General features: G+C 40.2%; 1 protein-coding gene across 2 annotated transcripts; it reads left to right on the top strand.

Annotated features, from left to right (window-relative positions):
• The first annotated feature begins 266 nt into the window (after positions 1-266).
• Positions 267-24,640, top strand: CBY1 (chibby 1, beta catenin antagonist). Of its 2 annotated transcripts, none has more exons than XM_089681984.1 (5): positions 267-400; positions 8,093-8,232; positions 18,499-18,604; positions 20,502-20,614; positions 21,383-24,640. In XM_089681984.1, the coding sequence occupies exons 2-5, from the start codon at positions 8,146-8,148 to the stop codon at positions 21,461-21,463; spliced, it is 387 nt and encodes a 128-aa protein (XP_089538110.1). In that variant the 5' UTR covers positions 267-400; positions 8,093-8,145; the 3' UTR covers positions 21,464-24,640. The 2 variants fall into 2 exon arrangements, with proteins under 2 accessions (XP_089538110.1, XP_089538111.1); XM_089681985.1 differs by having other exon boundaries at positions 319-388.

Below are 24,640 nucleotides of genomic sequence, written 5' to 3'. Positions count from 1 at the left end.
GTTACATATGTACAGTAATAGGTTCTTTCGTCCTTACAGAATGGTACAACCCAGAATCACCGGCGGTTGAGCCGCAAACCGTTGTTATGGCAACGGAGGCTTTTGGACTGAACCACGTTTACAGTGTGGGGGTTATATTAGTCGTCTCTTCATTTATATCTCGGAGAGTTCAAATCTGAATGTATAGAAACTTACATTTGCGTTCTTAAATATTGTAATCAGAAACATTCAGACGTAGCCCAGGGAGCTGGTGAGGCGGACTGGTGGTTATTTCCAACCCGTCTTCGGTCTGTGGTTGTGACTGTGCCGTGCACATGCGCAGTGTGAGAGGCAGTTGGTGGTCTTAGAAGACTGGAGTGTTCGGTGGGTGCTGGGTGTCCTGAGCAGGGTGAGCAGTGAGGTAACTAAGTGCTGAGTACTTTGTTTAGCTTTAATAATCATCTCTTGGGTGCTTGTCATTGGAACTGCATGGAGTTCTTCCATGTGAGCTCGGTGTGGTATTAGGGTGTAGCTAATTGTATGTAAAGTGTTTCTGATGATAATGTTTGATACAAATTGCCACTACTGTGTCCATTGCTCCTAGATCACTGGTGGTCAGCATAGAAAATGTAAACAAATATAATTACCCTAAAGTATAACTACAAGCAAAACTTGTTTTCGTTTTGGATGGAGTGGAGAGGGATTAGAACCCCTGTCAAGTATTTATTGCTGCCTGTATTCTATTAGGGAGATTTGCCCTCTCTATTCGACTAGTTTACTAGTATCAACAAAAGTGGAAACAAAATCCCAAATTTTGGGTTGTCACCAGAACAAGAATTAAAAGGAAATCTTTCACCCCTAGTTCACATATATGTGGCCCTGCGGGCCGCATTTTGCACGGGCACGAGAGCCCATTCATTTGAATGGACTCCTGTGCCCGTGACACACAGGGAAGAAGTCCCTGCACTTCTTTGGAAAACGTAGCCCGAACGGGAACCTCGGTTCCCGTTGCGTTTTCCAGTGCGGGCGGCATGCCATTAGAGCTAATGGCACCCGCTCGCGGGTCCACATTTCTCTTTGTGGGTGGTGCGGCTGCACGGATTTTTGTGCGGATCCACAGCGGCACCACCCGCACAGATGTGAACTTAGAGTCAATGGGGACACTAGTCCTGGTGACAACTAGGGATTCCCTCACTTTGTAGGGATTTCCTCTCGTGGCTATGGAATGGGAAGTGAAGGGAAATTTCCTCAATGAAACCTAGATAGGGAAAAAAAAAATGGTTATTACCCTCCCTTAAGGTCCTTTTACACGGGCATTCCATTTCTTTTTTTTATCAGTTAAGTCACGATTTTCATCAGTTTATATCAGTTTTTTACATCCACTATCAATGCAAAAACAGGCGTAAAATCAGACCGTTTGTCTGTTTACATCTGTTTTTCCTCTGTTCCGTTATTTTTTTTTAACAGAACAAAAATAGTGCTTTGACCCGTTCCAAAAAAGGGATGTTGACAGATGCGGGTGATTATTCGTTTTTCCATAGAATTGCATTGCTGTCCATTTTTCATCTATCAATAGATGGAAGGAAAACGAAAAAAATGGACCACCCGTGTGAAAGGGGCCTTAGGGTCCTTTCACACAAATGCCATCCATTCATTCACATTTTTGCTAACAAATTCAGTATACATCAGTTTGTACATTCATCTTCAGTTCAGTTTCCATCTTTGTTTATGTTCGGTTCAGTCTACATCCGTTTTGTACCCTTTTTTTTTTTTTGCAGCAACCAATTGTAGGGGACAAAAGTATAAACTAAAAATGTTTCTTGAGTAAAAACGAATGACATTGGTTTACATCTGTTCAGATGTTATATAGTCTGGCTGAAAAAAGACAAAAGTCCATCCAGTTCGACCATTAAAAAAAAAAAAGTTATAATCCTATACCCATAGATGATCCGGAGCAAGGCAATAAAAAAAAAAAACAGTAAAGCAGGGTCCAGTTTGTTCCTGCAGGGAAAAAAATTTCTTCCTGATTCCCCGAGAGGCAATTGGATATTCCCTGGATCAACTTTACCTATAAATGTTAGTATCCAGTTATATTCTGTGTATCTAAGAAAGAATCCAGAACTTTTTTAAAGCAATCCACTGAGCTGGCCAGAACCAACTCTTGAGGGAGTCTATTCCACATTTTCACAGCTCTTACTGTGAATAAACCTTTCCGTGTTTGGAGATTAAATTTCTTTTCCTCCAGACATGAAGAGTGCCCCCTTGGCCTCTGTGATGATCTCAGGGTTAATAGCTCTACACCAAGTTTACTATATGAACCACTGATGTATTTTATACATGTTGATCATATCCCCCCTTAATCTCCTCCTCTCAAGAGAGAATACATTCAGTTCCTCTAATCTTTCCTTATAGATGTGCCTGAACAGAAAAGGATGCAGCCTTGTTCAGTTTAAAAAAAAATGGATCTGAACAGACACAGATGTAGGCAGATATAAACAAATACATCTGCTTGCCAATAGATATACACTGTGGATCAGTCTGGATCTGTCTGAAAAACTGACAGATGGATCTAGGCTGAACGCTTGTTAGCACAGCACCAAACAGATTTGTTATGTATAATGTTGTATATCCCATTATCTGCCTGGTAAAAATCATCCCTAGGGAGCTTCCTCATTGCTGCCAGATACTGCCTTGAGCAGCTGTCTTCCGATGCAGCCGCTGCTACTGAGAAAAGTTGCATCATTCACCACCTTCTGCCCTCTTTACCATTCATATTTCTCATTTTACTGCACTTCCACAGTGGATTGAGTTTTGTGAATGGAGGTGGAGCAGCTGAATGACAGGATCTCTACTGCCCATTCACAGAGCACAATGCTTTGTGGAAGTGTAATACAAGCAATATGAATAGCGGAGAGGGCAGAAGGGGGTGGCTGAGCAGTGCAACTTTGTTCAGTGGCAGCGACTGCTGTTAATCTTCATCGCACCGGAAGACAGCCACTCAGCACAGTATCCAGCAGCTATACAGAAAGTACAGCAGGGATGATTTCTACCAGAAGCTCCAGTCTGCAGATAATGGAATACACTCCATTGCACATAACTAATTTGTCTAGTGCTGTTTCGCCCAAAATAAACAAAATTATGTTTTATAGTGAAACTTTACTTAATGCAGAAGAAAATCCTGAAAACTTGTTAGCAGGTAGGGTCTTTTGGTACATGGGACTTACTCTCTTATATCAAAAAACTTTTACTTACATGCTAGCAAATGTTTTTAATGGAGCCAGGTGCTGAGATACTGTAATTCCAGCACACATGCACTGAAGTTACAACATCTGTACCTGCCCAGTGGGTGAAGCAAGGAAATTGTGGACCTTGCATAAGAGGAGAAGGACATGGACCCCTCGGGTACCAAGTGAATGCAGGGAGCTTGGACCTAACATCGTTGGAGGAGAGCACACCTAGAGGTTTATGTGTCATATTAATTTTGCAAGTATGCTGAGCAAATGCTGGCCACCTCACTTCCCTTTATTTCTGTTCTAATAAAAACAATTTGATGGCAGAAAGGCTTTTTATTGCAGTAGAGACATACAATTTTTCATCTGCAATTAAAACTACTTGCCTGTCTGCTAGCATACTAGAAGGAACAATATCGGCATTCTTAAGGACAGGATGAAGTAACTCCTGTGCAGGAGTAAGGTCATCCCAGGCTGAACCCAGAAAAAGACAAGAGAGCTTACAGAGATCACATTGCTGAAACAAGGGTGAGTTTAATTTTGCTCTAAGTTCCCCCCATGCATTCACAGTCCCTACAATGATAATGTGCAATTATTAATAAATGATGTTGCTATACACCAAAAAAAGAATCAATCTGTTATATCTATTAGTAGTTAGTCACATTTCTCTGTAGTGTTCAAGATTCTTCATAGCTTACCTAGCCACTTGTTCAGTTGCTAGAATATCAGGAAGGTACTCTACATTTATATTCATGCCAGTCACCATGGAGTGTGTAAATGTTGATTGTCCAAGACAGGGCTTGACAAATATCAGGAGCCAAGTCGCCATGGCTCTTGGGATTTTGTCAACCCATTCCTAGTTGCCTAATGATGGCTATAGCGTGGTCGGCTAATTCTGGGAGGACGTCTGTTAACATCATCCCAAAACCTTGCCCTCCCATGCACCTCAGGGGCTCGCATTGGGCGAACTCTGTGATCACTGTGTCCTTTGTACACAACTGCTCACAGATCGAAGTAATGGGCCAAACACAGCAGCCTTTTACCATGTGATCAGCTGTGTTCAATTACAGCTAACCACATTGTAAACAGACTTTGCCGTTTATCAGCAGTCCTTTCCTTACTCGCTATCACAGTGTGAGGACAGAAGAGCCAGTAACCAGCAATTCTGACACGCACATTTGCACTGATCATCAGTGCCATTATTAACAGTGCCTATCGGTGCATATTGGTGAAGAAGAAGAATTACTTATTTGCAAAAATTTTTTAACATATTAAGAAAAAAAAAATGTTTTCACAATTTTTAGTCTCTTTTTGTTTGTTTTTGCAAAAATAAAAACCCCAATAGTGATTATGATAAAAATTTCATTAGGGTAAAGTGATGCAAGACCTCACATTTGTTCAAAGTGTGACAGCGTTGAAAGATGAAAATTGGCCTAGGCAGAAAGGGGGTGAAAGTGCCCAGTGGGCAAGTTTTAACATGGTAAAAAAAAAAATTAGCTCTGCTGCTTACCTGCAACAGTTTTTTTCAGTTTTTTTTTTCTTCACATACAGGCATCTCCATGTATTCTCCGTGTGTCACGCATCTGTAAAGATACACATTGGGGCTACATAAGAGGAAGGCTTTTGTTGTTAGTTAAAAAAAACTGGCTCCTAACTTTTTTAGCTGGCTCCTAGATTCAAAGCAAGTTTAAGTTTTGGTCCAAGAGCAGGATGAGAGGTGTGAAAGTTGTAGTGCTATCCTGTCCTGGTTAAAATGCCTAATATAATATACACATAAAATACTGTTATAACATCTCTACCTTGGCGATTTGATGACAGATCACACCTTTTAGCCATGTAAATCGAGGAGCTAAAGCCAACCATAGACAGTTCGAATCTCGGCTGGTTCAACAGGGACTGGCCAAGATTGGAACCATGCATGGGCAGGCTTAATGTACCTAAGCTGATCTATTGATCAACCTGGGTACAACCAGTCTGTCAGATTTTATATGCGATTATTGCTAGTGGCTATTAAAACCGCTAGCTGTAATCGCTGTGTTCTTCGGGTGGGGATGGCTCCCACTGTGACTGTGATGTGGGAATTGAGCGATTTTGGTTTTTTTTTTTTCTTTCATTCTTGCATCGCATGCTTGCAGGAAAGAGAATCGCTCCATCTATGGCTGGCTTAATGCCTATACAGGTTTCCTGACACCAAAAATAGGGTTATGTAACTAGGAGTTCTGCTACAATCAAACCTGAATCATAAGCTATATAATACAAGAGAGGTTCTACAATATTGGATATTCCAATAGGTTTTTTTGAACTAGAAGTACAATCCTGTAAATCCTCTAATCCAATCTTGGCCATGGATTAACAGGATGAAACAGATAACCTTTATGCTATATTTGAAGCAGTAGCGTGTAAATGTACATATAGTTTTAGCTGTCCCTCTACATTTGGGCTGCTCATTTTAATTAATTTTGTCTTTCTGTGTATTTTTTATTTTTTTTAATGAAATGTTTTTCGTTAATTGTCCTCCCTGCAAAATATGTGACATTTGTTCAATGCAGTTACAGTTTGAAAGGTCTGAAATGGGGCTAGAAAGTTTTGCTGGATTATCCTAAATTAATTAAAACGCTTCAGCCGGAGATGGACTGAATTATGGGGATAACTTTCTTTCTCCCTTCCACTCCTCCCCCAACTAAATGTTTGGATTCGTTTTTTTTAAAAAAAGAAAATCTATAGAAATAGAAACCTCCCTTTTACATACCTAACTCCATTGTCAGGTGTCTGTTCCAGAATCCAGAATCTTCTGTCTTCCTCCCTGCAGAATAGTAGGGTCCTTCTATGGTTGTCCACATCAGTGTTTGGGTGACATGGACATTTCCTTTTGGCTGACCAGTGATGAAGTTCTCACAGGAACCAGAACTCTGCTTCAGTGTTTGACATTAGAAAGATGAAACATCGATGGTACTCCGTTGTAAATATAACTCGCTTTTATTGGTGCGAGTAACATACATACACATGAACCTTAATCTCATCCCAGTCTTAGTCCGTAGGGTTCAATATTGAGTTGGCCCACTCTTTGCAGCTATAACAGTTTCAACTCTTCTGGGAAGGCAGTCCCCAAGGAATGGGAATGTTTGACCATTCTTCCAGAAGTGCATTTGTGAGGTCAGGTACTGATGTTGGATGAAAAGGCCTGCCTCGCAGTCTCTGCTCTAATTAAGCCCAAAGGTGTTCTGTCGGGTTGAGGTCAGGACTCTGTGCAGGCCAGTCAAGTTCCTCCACCCCAAACTCGCTCATCCATGTCTTTATGGACCTTGCTATATACACTGGTGCGCAGTCATGTTGAAACAGGAAAGGGCCATCCACAAACTGTTCCTACAAAGTTGGGAGCATGAAATTGTCCAAAATGTCTTGGTATGCTAACGACTTAAGAGTTCCCTTCATTGCAACTAAGGGGCCAAGCCCGACCCCTGAAAAACAACCCCACACCATAATTCCTCCTTCCCCAAACGTTACACTTGGCATAATGTAGTTAGGAAAGTACCGTTCTCCTGGCAACCGCTAAACCCAGACATGTTCATCGGATAGCCAGACAGAGAAGCATGATTTATCACTCCAGAGAACACGTCTCCACTGCTCTAGAGGCCAGTTCAGTGGCGACATGCTCTACACCACTGCATCTGGTGCTTTGCATTGTACTTGGTGATGTAAGGCTTGGATGAAGCTGCTCAACTATGGAAACCCAGACCATAAAGCTCTGTACTCACTGTTGTGCTAATCTGAAGGCCACACAAAGTTTGGAAGTGTTTAGCTATTAACAGTTGGCGACTTCTGCGCACTGTGCGCTTCAGCATGCGCTGACCCCGCTTTATCATTTTACCTGGCCTACCAATTCGTAGCTGAGTTGCTTTTGTTCCCAGTTGCTTCCACTTTTTTATAAAACCACTAACAGTTGACCATGGAAAATTTAATAGCAAGGAAATTTCATGGATAGACTTATTGCATAGGTGGTGACCTATCACAGTACCCCGCTTGAATTCACTGAGCTCCTGAGAGTGATCCATTCTTTCACAAATGTTTGTAGAAGCAGTCTGCATTCCTGGGTGCTTGGTATATACACCTCTGGCCATGGAGGTGATTGGAACACCTAAATCCAATGTAATTGAGGAGTGTCCCAATACATTTGGCAATATAGTGTATGTTGTGTAGTCACCATTTTGGGGACGCACAGGGTACTTTCCTCATGGTGACATAATTAGTCATTATGTCACCTTGAGGAAGGGACCTTTGCTGACTCTGAAACTTGGCTACACATGACGTGTGAATTTGCACCAATAATAGTAAATATTCTTTGCACTTGAGCGCTGGTGACGTTTCCTCTTTCTATACTGTGGTCTATGCTGCACCATCCCTTAGTTTCACTACAAACACCTTTCTACTCTCAAGGTTGAACACTACGAGGAGTGCAGTCCACACCTACATTTTTGCCTGCCTCATTGTGACGACATCACAAAGAGGTGAATGGTCAGCCAAGGAACTGCAGTGGTGGACCCCTTGGATGTCCTTCCCAAAGTGACACTAGTGAGGACATGGATGATGGAGTTAGGTGAATTTTTAAAAGACTTATGTGCTGAGTGGGGAGATCTTTGCATGGAGCTGAACTTAAAGTGAGTAGCTGGATTTCGACTATAAGTGTGGATTACAACATCCCATGATACAACTTTTGATACAGTAAGATTGGCCATCAGATATTTTAATACATAAACTAATATTGATAGATGGAAAGTATGCAGTGGGAAAACCTAATTAAGAGGCTAAGAAAGAAACTTGCCCAGAGTTTAGATTGTGGTGAAAATATTTCTTTGTAACTGTGTTTTGTTTTTTGCTTCTTGAAGGAAAACTGCATTGAAAAGGGAGTTCTGGGTCAGCACTGGAGTCCAGCAGACTAATGGGCAAGATGCCTTTCTTCGGCAACACTTTTAGCCCAAAGAAAACACCACCCAGAAAATCGGCATCACTTTCAAACTTGCACGCAGTATGTTGTTAAGTATAGCCTTTGTCCTGTCTGTGTGGTATTGACATTGGCCATTATTCTGCAGTCCTGTAGGACACACTAATATATAAATAAAGGCTAGTAACTCAGTTTACAGAGTTACTATATACATGAACTTTGGTAAATGTATTTCTTTGGAAGATCAAATAAAACTTTAAAATACCTAACAATTTAAACCCTGGCAAAATTTTTGATCAAAGTAGCATTAAAATGACATAACTTTTCAGTCTGCATGTAAATGTGAAGAGAGATATACAGTACATAAAGGCATGTAAAATAAAAAAGGGAATTAATATACTGAATGCTATTATATCATTAATAAACCATATACTGTTATTAAAATAAAATAGTTTTCACACTAGTGTTCCTTTGGGGCCCTATTCATACTGGAGGGTTTTGTAGCTTGACGTTCAAAGCTTCAAAACACTCAACAGGTTTCTGTGATATAAAAAAATTAGACAAAGATAAATAATTTCTGAACTTTTTCCACCTTTTTAATGTAACCTATAAACTGTACAACACAGTTGAATAACATACTGAAATCCTTAGGTGGAGGGAAGTAAAAATAATTTGATTCCAAAACTCAGTCTTTTTTGGTATGAGTCCATCAGCATGACACATCTTGGCAATATTTGCCCACTCTTTCTTGCAAAAACACTCCAAATCTGTCAGATTGCAAGGGCATCTCCTGTGCACAGTCCTCTTCAGATCACCCCACAGATTTTTGATCGGATTCAGGTCTGGGCTCTGGCTGGGCCATTCCAAAACTTTAATCTTCCTCTGGTGAAGCCATTCCTTTGTTGCTTTGGATGTATGCTTTGGGGCATTGTCATGGTGAAAGATGAAGTTCCTCTTCATGTGCAGCTTTCTAGCAGAAACCTGACATTTGTACCAGTATTGACTGGTATTTGGAACTATTCAAAATTCCCTTTACCTTGACTAAGGCCCCAGGTCCAGCTGAAGAAAAACAGGCCCAAAGCATGATGCTGCCACCTCCATGCTTCACTGTGGGTATGGTGTTCTTTTGGTGATGTGCAGTTTTGTTTTTGCACCAAACATATATCTTTTGGAATTATGTCCACAAAGTTCAACCTTGGTTTCATCAGACCATAACACACGCATTTTCCGACATGCTTTTTGGGAGGCATATGTGTTTATGCGAAATGCCGGGCTTGGATGTTTTTTTTTTTTTTTTTCGTAAGACATAGCCCAGACATATGAAGAATACAGAAGATTGTTGTCACATGTACCACGCAGCCAGTACTTGCCAGATATTCCTGCAGCTCCTTTAATGTTGCTGTAGGCCTTTTGGCAGCCTCCTGGACCAGTTTTTTTTTCTTGTCTTTTCATCAATTTTGGAGGGACATACAGTTCCTGGTAAAGTCACTGTTGCGCCATATTTTCTCCACTGATGACTGTCTTCACTGTGTTCCATGGTTTATCTAATGCCTTGGAAATTCTTTTGTACCCTTCTCCTGACTGATATCTTTTAACAATGAGATCCATCTGATGCTGTGGAAGCTATCTGTGGACCAAGGCTTTTGCTGTGGGATGTGACTAAGAAAATGGCAGGAAAGACCTACTAGAACAGCTGAACTTTATTTTGGGTTAATCAGCGGCACTTTAAATGATGGCAGGTGTGTAATGACTCCTATTTACCATGATTTTGAATGTGATTGCTTAGTTCTGAACACAGCTACATCCCCAGTTAGAAGAGGGTGCAACCACATTATTTTAGTTTTTTATCTTTACCCCCCCCCAAAAGATTTCAGTTTGTTTTTGAGTTGTACAGTTTATAGGTCACATGACAGGTGGAAAAAGTTCTGAAATTATTTATCTTTGTCCTATTTTTTTTACATCACAGAAACCTGACATTTTAACAGGGGTGTGTAGACTTTTTATATCCACTGTAAATCCATTGTTTTCAATAGCCCAATTTCACATCTGAGTATCCTACCACTTGCAGCTGGGTGCCTATTGCTCAGAAAAGTACATGATCTACTTTTCAGGCAGAATTGAAAATTTTTGGCCTCAAAGACTTCAAATAAAAACACTCAATTTAGGATATTTTTAAAATTACGGATCTCCTAATTCTTTCTATTGGCTAAAACAAAAGTGCCCGAAGCTTGAATATGCATGTTAAAAAAAAAAAAAAAAAAAGCGTGAGGTTCCCCTTCCGCAAATCCATATCAGACCCTTATTCAAGCATGCAGTTTGGCAGGCCAGGAAAAGGAGGGGGGGGGGGCACATGCCCACAACATAGTGGTTTACAAGAGGAGGGGCCCTCCCTGGCAAAGTACCTTTTCCCCTTGTTTATGAGGAGAAAAGCTTGTTTCCCAGAACCCTGGTCCGGTGGTTGTGGGAGTGCAGATGGGTGACTTATCTGAATCTGGAAGCCCCCTTTAACAAGGGGCCTTCCAGATCTTGGCCCCCCCCCCCCTTGCTATGTTAATAAATAAAAAAAAAAAAAAAAAAAGTGTTCCCTAGAAACAAGCACACCAAAATGTTTGACAAATCCTTTATTAAAAAAAGTCTCCCCATGTACATACATTGTTAATCACGATGAACGCCGTCCACCAACCTGCACAAGAAAAGAAAAAAACTCAACCCACCGACTAACAGTCCACTTCCCCTCGCCACTTAAGTGATGTAATGGGTGGAGCCACCCAGTGATGTCATATCCATGTTGTGGAGGAGAGGCCCTTATCCTCATCAACATGGAGATGAGGTTCTGCTATGAATAGATGACCCAAATATCACATGTGATATCCTTTTAGTAAAGTGAAGAAAATTAATTATATCAAATTTATATTTCGGCACTTATATTGATGGCAAGCTTGCAAAATATTTAGTTTTTATGATTAATCATAATTAATATTAAAATGTTTGAATGTCGCCTTAAGCCGATGATAGTGTTTATTTTTTCAGTAATAAACTGAGAAAGCTGAGCTAGCTAACCAGCTGAAAGCTGAGTATAATAAGGCATAGCTGGTTATAGGACTCTGGTGGAATATGACAAGGGTGTTAGAAGTGACTCAGAATAGAATAAGTATTATAATGTATTTTATTAGTATCTGTGTGTATTTAGCATATGATTTATAAGTTGGTAATATTGTTACATATGTAGATTAGTGGTTATACATTATTGTGATGTTGTGAAGATACATTCTTAATTTATACTATCATTTAAATATGAGTAGCTGATGTTACATCACCAGCTTATTGTGGACATCACATATGTACCTGTCAATCAAAAGGCCGTATATGTAGCGTCCCCTCCCTTCTATGAAATTGCTCTGCTAAGCAGTATTGATTTTCATACAAGGTCCCAAGATCACAAGTTATGATGCTTACTTGCTTTATAAAATCACCTTAAGGGACAGTCTAGTCACACACTCATACATAATCACACACACGGCTGTCCAAACAGACACGCATAAGAACATTCTGAGAAGCTGGAACAGGTGCGTGCTGTAAGACAAGAAATAGTCATTAACGTCACTTCCTTCTTCTTGCTCGGACTCAGCTGCGTTGATCAAGACAAGACCACATGAAGGACAAACAGCACATGGCCGGACAGCCATGACAATAATGGTGACTTATCTTTAAACGTCTGCTTGATATTTCTGGTTTTATCTACATGGAACTGTTCATGATACGCTTTACATTGTTATTTTATGCCATTGTGTGATAGAATAAAATCACACTTTATTTTTTATTTCAATGGCTCTTTTATTCATAATTGCCTCAAGACACTAAAGAAGTATTATATGTGTCAGAAAATCCAACATAAAGTGAGCCCACACAGAGATGAAACAAATCCTCCTACATACAGCGGGTAAAATGGGTATTGAACATTACACCATTTTTCTCAGTAAATATATTTTTAAAGGTGCTATTGACAAAATGTTCACCACATGTCTGTAACAATCCATGCAATCCATACATGCAAAGAAACCAAAACAAATAGTTTCAGAAAATAAGTTATGTGTAATAAAAGGGAATGATACAGGGAAAAAGTTTTGAACACGCTAACTGAAATGTATTTAATACTTCGTACAAAATCCTTTGTTGGTAATGACAGCTTCAAGATGCCTCCTATATGGAGAAACTAGTCGTATGCATTGCTTGGGTATGATTTTAGCCTATTCCTATTTAGCCTAATCTTGAAGGTTCCGTGGGCCTTTTCTATGAATTCTGATCTTATTTCCGTATATTTTCTATTGGTTTCAAGTCAAGTGATTGGCTGGGCTATTCTAGCAGCTTTATTTTCTTTTTTTGAAACCAGCTGAGAAACCGCCCCACCATGATGTTCCCACTTTCAAATTTCACTGTTGGTATGGTGTTTTTGGGGTGATACAGCGAGGAACAGAAGTATTTGAACACCCTGCGATTTTGCAAGTTCTCCCACTTAGAAATCATGGAGGAGTCTGAAATTCACATTGTAGGTGCATTCCCACTCTTAGAGACAGAATTTGAAAAAAATTCAGGAAATCACATTGTATGATTTTTAAAGAATTAATTTGTCTTGCACTGCTGAACATAATTATTTGAACACCTAAGAAACAGCAAGAATTCTGGCTCTCAAAAGACCTGTTACGGTGCCTTTAAAAAGTCCACCTCTACTCCACTCATTAGTCTAACTTAGTAGCACCTGTCTGAGCTCTTTAGAGACACCTGTCCACCCCACAGTCAGTCAGATGCCAACTACTACCATGGGCAAGACCAAAGAGCTGTCAAAAGACACCAGAGACAAAATTGTGGACCTCCACAAGGCTGGAAAGGGCTACGGGGCAATTGCCAAGCAGCTTGGTGAAAACAGATCAACTGTTGGAGCAATTGTTAGAAAATGGAAGAGGCTAAAGATGACTGTCAGTCTCCCTCGGACTGTGGCTCCATGCAAGATCTCACCTCGTGGGGTATCACTGATGATAAGAAAGGTGAGGAATCAGCCCAGAACTACAACGGAGGAGCTGGTCAATGACATGAAGAGAGCTGGGACCACAGTTTCAAAGATCACTGTCGGTAGAACACTACGCCGTCATGGCTTCAAATCATGCATTGCACGGAAGGTTCCCCTGCTCAAGTCATCACATGTCCAGGCCCGTCTGAAGTTTGCCAGTGACCATCTGGATGATCCAGAGGAGGCATGTGGTCAAATGAGACCAAAGTAGAACTTTTTGGTGTAAACTTCACTCGTCGTGTTTGGAGGAAAAAGAAGGATGAGTTGCATTCCAAGAACACCATACCTACTGTGAAGCATGGGGGTGGTAACATCATGCTTTGGGGGTGATTTTCTGCGAAGGGGACTGGACGACTGCACTGTATTAAGGAGAGGATGAATGGGGCCATTTATTGTGAGATTTTGAGCAACAACCTCCTTCCCTCAGTCAGAGCATTGAAGATGGGTCGTGGCTGGGTCTTCCAACATGACAACGACCCGAAGCACACAGCCAGGATAACCAAGGAGTGGCTCCGTAAGAAGCATATCAAGGTTCTGGAGTGGCCTAGCCAGTCTCCAGACCTAAATCCAATAGAACATCTTTGGAGGGAGCTGAAACTCCGTGTTGTTCAGTGACAGCCCCGAAACCTGACAGATCTAGAGGAGATCTGTGTGGAGGAGTGGGCCAAAATCCCTGTTGCAGTGTGTGCAAACCTGGTCAAGAACTACAGGAAATGTTTGACCCCTGTAATTGCAAACAAAGGCTTCTGTACCAAATATTAATACTGATTTTCTCAGGTGTTCAAATACTTATGTTCAGCAGTGCAAGACAAATAAATTCTTTAAAAATCATACAATGTGATTTTCTGAATTTTTTTTTTTTTTTTTTTAAATTCTGTCTCTGAGTGGGAATGCACCTACAATGTCAATTTCAGACCCCTCCATAATTTCTAAGTGGGAGAACTTTCAAAATCGCAGGGTGTTCAAATACTTCTGTTCCTCACTGTATGCAGTGCCATTTGACCTCCGAACATGGTGTGTATTATGCCATCCAAAGAGTTCAATTTTGGTCTCATCTGACCAGACTATATTCTTTCAGTATTTCACAGGCTTGTCTTAACTGTTGTGCAGCAAACTTTAAACAAGATTCAACATGCTTTTTCTTCAGCAATCGAGTCTTGCGTGGTGAGCATGCATACAGGTCATGGTGGTTGAGTGCATTATTTAATGTTTTCTTTGAAACAAGTGTACCTGCTAATTCCAGGTCTGAAGATCTCCACAATTGGTCCTTGGCTCCTGGACAACTCTTCTGAATTTTTTTTCTCTTTTCATTCCTCTGTCAGAAATCTGGTCGTGGCAGGTTTATGGTGAAATGATGTTCTTTGAGCTTCCAGACTATGGCCCCAACAGTGCTCACTGGAACGTTCAGAAGTTTAGAAACCTTCTGTAACCAATGCCATCAGTGTGTTTTGCAACAATAAAGTTGCAAAGGTCTTGAGAGAGCTCTTTGCTTTTTATCCATCATGAGATGTTTCTTGTGTGACTCCTTGGTAATGAAAAAACTTTTTATAGGCCATCAGTTGAGACTGAACCAGCTGATAATAATTTGCACTGACGAGGGGTAGGATTCCTTTCTAATTACTGATAGATTTAAGCTGGTGTCTTGGCTTTCCATGCCTTTTTGCACCTCCCTTTCTTCATGTGTTCAATACTTTTTCCCTGTGACATTCCTTTTTTATTACACATAAATTAATTTCTGAACTTATTTGTTTTGGTTTCTTTGTATGTATTGTATGGGTTGTTACCGACATGTGGTGAACATGCTGCAACTCCCCATCCTATGCCAATAGCACCTTTTAGAAATATATTTACTTAGAAAAATGGTGACGCGTTCAATACTTATTTTACATGCTGTAAGTTGTACCTGTTTATCTGTAGCCATCTCTTTTGTATGCATTGCATACTAGCACATTATGTGAAACTTAGTGGTGCGCTGTCACTACTAACCAGGCTTCCATCTTCACCCGGTCTTCCTTCTGGGTTGGCGGGCTCTGGTCCTTTTGAATGGCCGAGCCACAATGACTCCTTTATGCAGTTTTCCCGACTGATCTTTCGAGGCTGTACCCAAACCCCATGATGCTAAAGATGCAGGGCCAGCTCTTAATGTGACCCTAGGGCACTGGGCTCTGCTTAGGGTAATTTCCAGACACCAGACACAATTATTTGTGAGTCGGCTGCAGAGTGGTTTACAAGTCCTTACCCTCAGTAAACCTGCTGGCCTCTGTTCCTGAAGACTTCCTATTGAGTGTGCCCTTCAGAGGGGTGAAGACTGTCTGGATGGGGCTTGTTCCCTGGGTCCTCTATTGGCACTTTTATATCATAAACTGCTTTGGTGGTCTGCAGGGTGCCTTTTGGACCAATGCAGCAGTAAGTCTGAAGCCTGCTGTTTGCCTTACTGTTCTCTGGCTGATGTTTACAACCCTGTCTGCAACTCCCCATTTTCAAAGGCCCTTGGCAGAAATGCCACTTTTGCATTGTATCACTCACGTCAGGCTTTCAGAACCTGCATGACTCCATTATTTTGTCACTTTACTGCACATGTGCCATACCGCTTTCAATATTGTGCGCATGTTTGAAGCCTTTCCTGTCTTCTATGCAAGGCCTCAACCATTGCCACAAGGCTCCACTGCAAGAGATCATCCATAGTTTCCCTACTGCTGCTTTACGGTGAGTTAAATGGCTATATAACCTTCCCTGCACCTGCAGTTAGTTTGTGAGTACCCTCTTGTGAGAACTTGCACACCTACATATACGATAATAGTCGGAGAGAAAGCAGGCCTGTGGGCCCTTCCAGCTCCTAATCCAGTAACAGCTCTGGGCCAGCTTGCAGTACCCCTGTCCAAGTTGGACTAACAGGTAGCATGGATATTCGCCCTCTGCTGGATCCCTCGAACTCCTTGTTCTTCCCAAACTTTCCCAGGTGTGACCTCTTCCTCTGCGTTTAGCCAGGGAATTGTAAACCTTTTTTGGCCAAAATCACTTCCAGGTTAACTGACTTGGAATGCTGAGGGTGTAAGCATGCTTCTTCACATTCTGCTTTAGAGTCTGTAGAGTTTGCTACTGAAACCTGTTTTGCATGGTGAGTGGTCTAATCCTCACACTATTATTATTAGTTATTCACTCCTCCCATGCAATTTGCTCAGCAGTAGTCCATTGAGAAGGAATTCCTTCAGAAGTAGGTTGTTCCCGTTCTGGCCAAACCCCCACTGTTTCTGTTGAGAACATTCCATTGTCTAAAGATCCTGTAGATTAAAGACTGGGAGCCCTTTCCAAGGTTTTTTTGTTTTTTTTTTCTCCTTAGCAAGGCCTGCTTCAGCCGAGCATTGCTGTCATATCTATCTGCCAGACCCATTGTGTGGGGTCCAAAAATAAGTCTAGAAATCCCGAATCGATTCTTGCTGATCATTTTGCTCTTAACAGTTGGAATTTTATACCTGCTGCCCTGTAATACTTTGTTGATGGGCTGGCAGATATCAGATATCATATACCTGATATCTATAATGAGCCTCCTATCTGTGTATATATGGAAGACCCTTTTGGCTCAAATTGCAGATCAGTGCAAAAAAGGCCTATTGCTCATGGCCTTTGATGATGAGCGCATCTTTGGTGCCTCACTGGATAACATTATTAAGGACACCACAGATGGAAAACCACCCTTATGCCCCAGCATAAAAAAAAAAAGACTAAGCTTCCGACTGGAAAATCTTTTCCCTCTTAGGCTAAGAAGAGTTTTTCATTTACCCCTAGAATTCTCAAGGTTGAGGCTCATCTGTTAGCCTTTGCTTCAACCTGGACCCACCTCATCTTGCGTAAAGGATCTGGTTTCCTGGTGCTACAAGCTGGAATTTCTAACCACACCTCTATCTTTCTTATGTAGTAGAACCTTCCAATATCCCTACAAAGACTAGCAGACGCCACATTGCCCTAGCACATTTCCTCTCTCTCCATGGTCCCAGAAAAAGAAATGTATCAGGGTTTCTATTCAAACTTGTTCACTGTCCCCAAAGCAAAATAGGGCGTTCACTCCATTCTGGATTTAAAGACACTCCATTTCTTCCTTTGTGCACCAAAATTTATCTTTTGAGTAAAGCTTTTTTTCTGGCAGCCTGACTCCATTTTTCTTATTTCAGAGGGACCCCATTAGGGACAGGCTGTTATTCATTCCAACATTGCCAACTGCAAAATCAATCAGTATGTCCACAGTGTATGAATATCCAGTGCTACAGTGTATCCACTTAAAGTGCACCCCCTACCCCCCAAAAAATGATTCCAAATGTGGCAGAGGTGGGTGGGGGAAAAGTGGAACTTTCCCTTTTGGGTGATCCGCTTTATTGAGTTGAACATACTGTTAAAAAAAACCCTGCAAAGTTGGCAATATGAGATGGTAAACAGTCATCCAGTGTCACTAATTCTTTTTGGCATATTCCTGTATAAATGATACACCACTCTGTATACAGATGATCCAAACTGACAGTTGTGTTCTCTTCAATGAATGCCTGATGGTAAAGCAATATGGCTCAAAGGGCAAGCACTAAGCCCTCTCTGAGTCCCAGTCGCTGACTTCCTGAGTGGTGTACGGTTTAGATGAGTGGCTCTTACTGACATCACCAGGTTCCCAAGCAGTACTTCTGACACATTTCAATCTTTTTCAAGAACAGCTGAAGATGCATAGAGCGCTCTAAATAATGTACTCTTCCACCTCTTCTAGCCATTAACCCTTAAACCACTGTGTATTTTAAAAATAAACTTTTTCAAATCTGTCCATTTTAAAAATGCACAGTGTTTGAAGGGATAATAGCGGGAGGGAAAAAAGCTCATTATATGGAGCGCTCTGTGTATCCATATCTCTGCTTAAGAAAGATTTTTAGTACAGTTGAAACATGTCAGATGTGATGCTGGGAACCTAGGGACATTACTCAAAACAGATCTAAATAATCAATGGCTTAACACACTTAAACCACCAACCTGTCAGAAAGTCAGTGGATAGGACTCCCAACAGAGATCAGTGCTCTCCCTCCCAGCCATATCACTTTACCATAAAGCATGCTATGAAGAGAACAAGGCTGTCAGTATGAATTATCTATATACAGAATGGTGTATCATTTTCGTCCAGGAATCTACTAGAACGAGTGAGTGACACTGAACTCTGTTTACCATCTCATATTCCCAGCTGTTCAGTTTAGGAATATTTCATGTTTTGTATGTCTTGTGGTCTACATTAACCTTTTTATTTTTTTGTCTTCTAGTTGGATCGAACAACCAAAGAAGTGGAATTGGGTCTAGATTATGGTGCTCCAAGTATTAGCATTGCCGGTCAAAGTTTAAAATTTGAAAATGGACAGTGGATAGCTGGTAAGGAATTATGATTTTTTTTTTCAGATTTCCATAAAAATTGGAGGTTTTTATGATTCTTCAAAACAATAGAGTAGGTTTTGAAAATTTCCATCAAGACCACAATACAAAGGTAGCATTTTGGCCTGAGTTGGCTACATTGTAACATAAGAAACATAACACTGATATAGATACTGTTAAGTATATCTATAGTAAAAATGTAAAATCATGTAATGTATTACAGTTATTTCTAGTTTACTCTATTAATCTGGATGATCTTGACATTTTTAAACTTACTTTGAGAAGCTCTCCACACATTTACTTCTGTGACACATGCTCACTATGCCTCGTGGGTAGGCTTTGCTGTGTCACAGAATTCACAGAGCCTGCCTTCTGAACTGCGGAAGTGCTGAGAGGAGGAGGTACATGAGGCGGAGTCAGAACAGGAATCAAAGTACCATGGGATATGTAGTCCTTCGTAAACAGGAGAGGAGAAGCTGAAAAACATGCAGGGAATCCTTGAATTTGTTGAAAGAGATGGCCAGCAGACAGGCAGCACACACGTCATAAAAGACTTCTCGCTTAAATTTATATTGGATTGTCAAACATAACTAACATTGCTATTACAATGCTGATGGTATAAAATGAAAGTGTATGCTGAGACCATAGATTTCCTTTTAAGTGTATTTTATTTAAAAAAAAAAAACATGTAAAATAAAAGATTTACATTGTATTCCATGTGTAGGATTGTTAAAAGTACAGAAATAGGAGGTTATAAAGTTCTGGGGTTATGAATAGTTTTGGAAATCTACCAAATTAGCTAAACACATACACATCTTGGTCAACGTTTAAAATTAATTTTGAGATGCATAAATTAAATCTTAAACCCAACTCTGGGAATTACAAAAATATCTAACGATCGTCTTCTGTTCAATGACCCTGTTGGATTTTCCCCACCTGATCCACGCTGCAAGCCACTGGTTGAACGAAAAAAAATGGACTCCTCTATAGGCTTCCTCATTCTTTACTCCCACAGGCTCCCTCTCTCTGCGAGATTGATTCCTCTTCTATAAGGCATTACAGGTTGTAGTCGTGCTTCTATTATCATGTACAATGCTGCACTTATAGCCCTGAATTGTACATGAGGACAGCAAGGGCCTGCACAAGCCAGAGGAGAGGAGAAGAGGAGAGTGTCAGAGCTTGTTGGATCAAGGAGTAAGGGAAGGTATTATACCTTATTCTTCATTCCCTAGAATCTGAACATTTAACCATTGTAGTGCTGTGGAACCCAATTCAAGGGTATTTATTTGTGATTCTTGGAGTTGGGCTTTTCATGTAATTAACACCCCAACTTCTGCAAAGACCTTTTCTGCTTTTGATGTAGTGTGGACAAATTAAATACAGCTGATACATTTTTATTGTTGGATTTGTCCCTGCTGAGTAGATTTCTGCTTTTTTCCAGTTAAGTGACCAAACATATGGGGAGAAGAATTTTCCTAATGCTGGCACCTACTGCATTAAAAAAGCTGCCAGAATTTCTAACCTTTCCTTCTTAAAATGAAATAGAGAAAAGTGCTTTTTTTTTTTTTTTTGTCGTCTGTGCCTCAAGTGGAGAGATTTCCCCTCCCTTTACAGACGACGATGACAGCCATTGTGAAGATTTTCAGCCATCTTCGGTCTACCGAAAAAAAAAAAATTTATATTTTGACTGGAGTTAAATTTACGTGATTTAAAATTTAGACCTACCTGCTAACCAGCAATTCAGTTTACTTTTAACCATTACAGTATTACTTCTTAAAGAGGAAAGATCATGGAGTTCACAGATTACACACCGTTTACACTATTTTCTAGAATTTTCTTTCTTCCTGCTGTTTAGCTTTATTTGTTCTCCTTTCAGTCTTTTAATATATTATTACAGAATCGGGTGGAACTGGTTCACAGAAAGAACTCCAACGTCTTCGAAAGAGAAATGTACAGCTGGAGGAAGAAAATAACTTGCTTCGTCTGAAAGTAGACATCTTGCTAGACATGGTGAGAGACCAATTAAAAGAAAAAACAAAAAAAACTATTTTAGTTCATTTTCCAGATCAGACACCTGGCTGATGAATTCACCCACAATTGCAAGGAACTGAAGTGCAAAAATGTTCCATCTTTTCTTATCCTAAGTGTATTTTTGTCCCCTAGGACACACTTGGCAGGAACTTGCTGTTGCGTTAGCTGTAATCCAGACTGTAGGGAGTGCACTCCCTGGAATCTTATTGGCTTGATGTATATTGAGTGGAACATGAAAATACTGGAAGCCTGAAAAATACATGTTTCTGCAGGGACACCAGTATTTCAGCACTTTGTTATTGCGTGGGAGACTGTAGAAATTGGCTTTGCCTATGTAGGCACCAGTGGGAGAGTGAGAGAAACTCCATTGTGAACTATTAAATTGTAGTGAGCTAGCCTACTGAATGTACATGCTCCTGCCACAGAAGGCAAGGGACCTGGGATACAGCTTTCAGCCACAGCCTGAGAAGGCAGGTGGTTGGGAGCAGGCTTTATAGAAATACTGGGGAGGCTGCCACTTTGGTCTTCTCCCTTTGCCAATCACTTTAAAAATGTATGATGCAGACTCCTGAAACAAGTGTGTAGGTTAGAATAAGCCTTTTAGTGCTCACCAGCAATTAGCTAGCCAGATCTTGAAATTAACAACAGATACCAATGTTCTTATCCTTGTGACAATATCTTTACTTGAGAAATAAAAACATTTCACAGATTATGTATGTCTTACATCTCTTGATATTTTTGTAACAGCTCTCAGAGACCACTGCAGAATCGCACCTTAAGGAAAAAGAGCTAGAAGAACTGAAAAGCCTGAGTGGGCGAAGGAAATAAATATGAAGCGGAGAAAATGCCCAAAGGATCAAAGTGCATTTGCCATCACTTAATGTCTGTCTAGTCAGCAAATACAACATAATAGACCCACTTTTTATCAGCTTTCTGCCTCAAATATCTTTTACTGACTGAACTCCATTACACTAGTTTGTTTTTTTTTTAAAATAAAATATATCGTATAAGAATTCTAACTAGTGTAAAATTCCTTTTAAAGTGTAAGTTCACCTTCAGCAATATTTAAAAAAAAAAAACCCATGCAGATGAATACTGATGTCCGCTTGATTTCATTCCTTCCTGCTTTTTGCCAGATAGGCTTGATGCTATAATTGTAGCTGCTCTGGGCCATTCAAACTGCATGCTGCAGCTAGAGAATAAGAAAGCACACTGAATTTTTGTAAAATGTGTTGAAGGTGAACTTGCACTTTAACTTTGTTGACTATTTTAGAATTGTACACCATGAGAAATCATCAATAGCAGAAATTGCAGGACACAATACAGTTCTGGACAGGAAAAGGGTAATGCAATATTAGCGCTTCTAAGACACCACAATACACCCTTTTTTCTGCTCCTTCTACATATACAAGTTCTAAGCCCTTGTTCAGATGGACATCTGGCATTTAGTTGTGGCTCTTGTCCTGCACTCTGCCATGAATGGTAGGCTTTGCTTGCCTCTGCTTTGCTTTGACCCAAGTGTTGGATACAATGTTTAGGCAGCGTCTGGCTATTAATATCTATTTCATTCCCAGTCCTTTGAATGCAGACCCAATAAAATGGGTTTGGGCTGGTTTCCTGCATTTAGTGCCTGTGCAAACAAAACTTGAGCCTTTTTTAGGCTTCTTGATGACCTTGATCCAGTTAAGCTTTGGATGGTAACCAGCATGCTAAAACTTATGACAGTTGTTCTCTGTCTGCCAGCTACTATTAATAAAATTAAAATCTAAATGCAGTAGACATTCTCCAGCCATCTACAGTCTGTTTATACTATTTATTTGATTTTGCAAAAATATAAAATACAGACAATAGCTAAACCGCCCCACCCCTTACCTTTGGAACAGGCCCTTCGAATAGATTACAAACAGGCATAGCTCCATAAATATGTCCTTTTGTAAAGTATGTAAACCAAAAGTAACTTTAATACCATGTTGTGTAGGACTAACAGGGAAAGTCACATACAAAAACATATATACCTTATACCCATTGTATGTAAAAATATTGTCAATGTTGAATCCTTTCACTATTCAGGGGAAAATTAAAAGGCTACTGTGCCTTTTGTACAAGTTGACCTTTAAGACATGGCCCTGAATGCAGCCACCTGGTCTTGATACTTACCACCACCAATCTTCACTGTGCAGCCCTGGTCAGAGCTGCACAGCCTTTCTTCAGAAAGTATCCTCACTTTGTACTTTACGTCCTGTGCATTTGCTCTGTGGCCCAATTCATTCCCATGGGGTGCTGTTCTCATTGCAGACAACAGCGGTTCTGCAGAATACAGCTATCCCCATAATAGTAATTATGGCTGCTGAGTGCATTCTTCTTGAAGAATGGTTGTGCGACTCCAAGCAGGGCTGCTTAGTGAAGATTGCTGTAAAGGCGGAGGGAAAAATTTCAGAACAGGTGAGCTGCATTCAAGGTGGTAAGGCAATGACTTAAAGGGCAAAGTTCATATACTTACCTGTATAGTTGTGACATTTTGGTAAAGTCTTGTATATCTGCAGTATAAAAAAATGAATGTTCTAATCTTTTACTTTCTGCACTAATACCCTATTTAAAAGGCAGTGCAAACAGTGGTGTGCTATACATAGCTGTCAGATTTCACTTTATAGTAGTCAGATCACATTAAATGGGTTATCTTACTTTTTACATCATCATTGTTCTTTGGATTCCTTTTCCGAATACATTTAACAAAGATGTTTCCACTTGCTTCATTGGGCATTGTAGAGCTTAATAATACGTTTTTGCATTTGAACTTCTTTTGTTGTTTGTATAGCTGTTCTTATTATTTTCAGTTTAAAAGCAAATTTTTTACATAATATTTATAAATACTCTGACCCTGGTTTACTAATGGAACAGTGCACGTTCACTTTTCGGAATGTTTTGCCTTATTCACCAAAATAAGTGAAAAGCCAAAGTGAAAATTTACATTGTAAAAAAAATCCGCAATCATGTACAAGGAAAATAAAAAAAACTGAATTTTTTTATTTTGCACATGATTGGATGATTGAAGTCGGCACATAACATGGGAGTAAAAATTAATTTTCTGGTACATGATTGGATATAGTTTGCAAAGTGAGCTTTCACTTTGTTTCACCTCATTTACTAAGGTAAGTGAAAATTCCTTTTGCAAAGTAAAAATTAATTTTAAAAGTGAACTTAGCCTACTTTATTAGTATATTAACCTAACTGTTCCCTTGCTCATCAAAGGCAAAGTTGATTGTTTCTTTGCAAAGAGCCTCTCTGATCCCCTTATACACCCCTTTGCCTGTGTTCTTTCAGCGTTCCTCCCTTGTCACAGTCTACACTGAGATCATAAGGGAGGTGACCCAGGGGAGTAGTGAAATCTTTCCTTCAGTCATATTACAGTGTTCTGATTTAGTGGTTGACTGCTAAACCTAAGCAGTGTCGGAGGGCAGGAGCTCACATGCTCCCCCTTACTCAGAAGTACTATGCAGTTTTGCTGGATTCAGCGCATAAAGGGTAAATGAGGAAGGAGAGCATAAGGCTATATTCACACTGGCAATTTAGGCAAAAGATCACTGGTTGTGCAGAGAGCCACTAATTGCTTCTGCTTCTGGTAACCTGTCATTAAAGTGAACAGGGCCAGCAGCTGCGCCTAGCTACTCAGAGCCGCTGCTACAGTTTGTACCGGCCTAAGCTGCCAGTGTGAATGTAGCCTAAGGAGATCGATTGAGGGGAATGGGGGGGTGTCTTTTGAATTGACTCAGGTGTCACTTTGCTCTTCATAGGCAAGGTGACAGTGTCTCCTTAATGTTTTAAATGTATTTTTAAAAAATGTTTTACATGTCTATTTATTTTCTGTATACTACTTTTAATATAATGATTGAAATAATGGTGTCTGTTTTGTTTTTTCTTAATTTTATTTTGTACTTTTTAATGAGATCATTACAGTTGCATTTGACTTTGTTTATTCAGAATAAAATTACGATTTTAGCTACTTTA

The sequence above is a fragment of the Staurois parvus genome, unplaced genomic scaffold, assembly GCF_062004578.1.
Source record: "Staurois parvus isolate SC_StPar_1 unplaced genomic scaffold, SC_StPar_1.0 ptg000282l, whole genome shotgun sequence".
NCBI lineage: Eukaryota > Metazoa > Chordata > Amphibia > Anura > Ranidae > Staurois > Staurois parvus.
The sequence above is the reverse complement of the archived record's forward strand: the minus strand, read 5'-3'. Positions and strand labels throughout refer to the sequence as shown.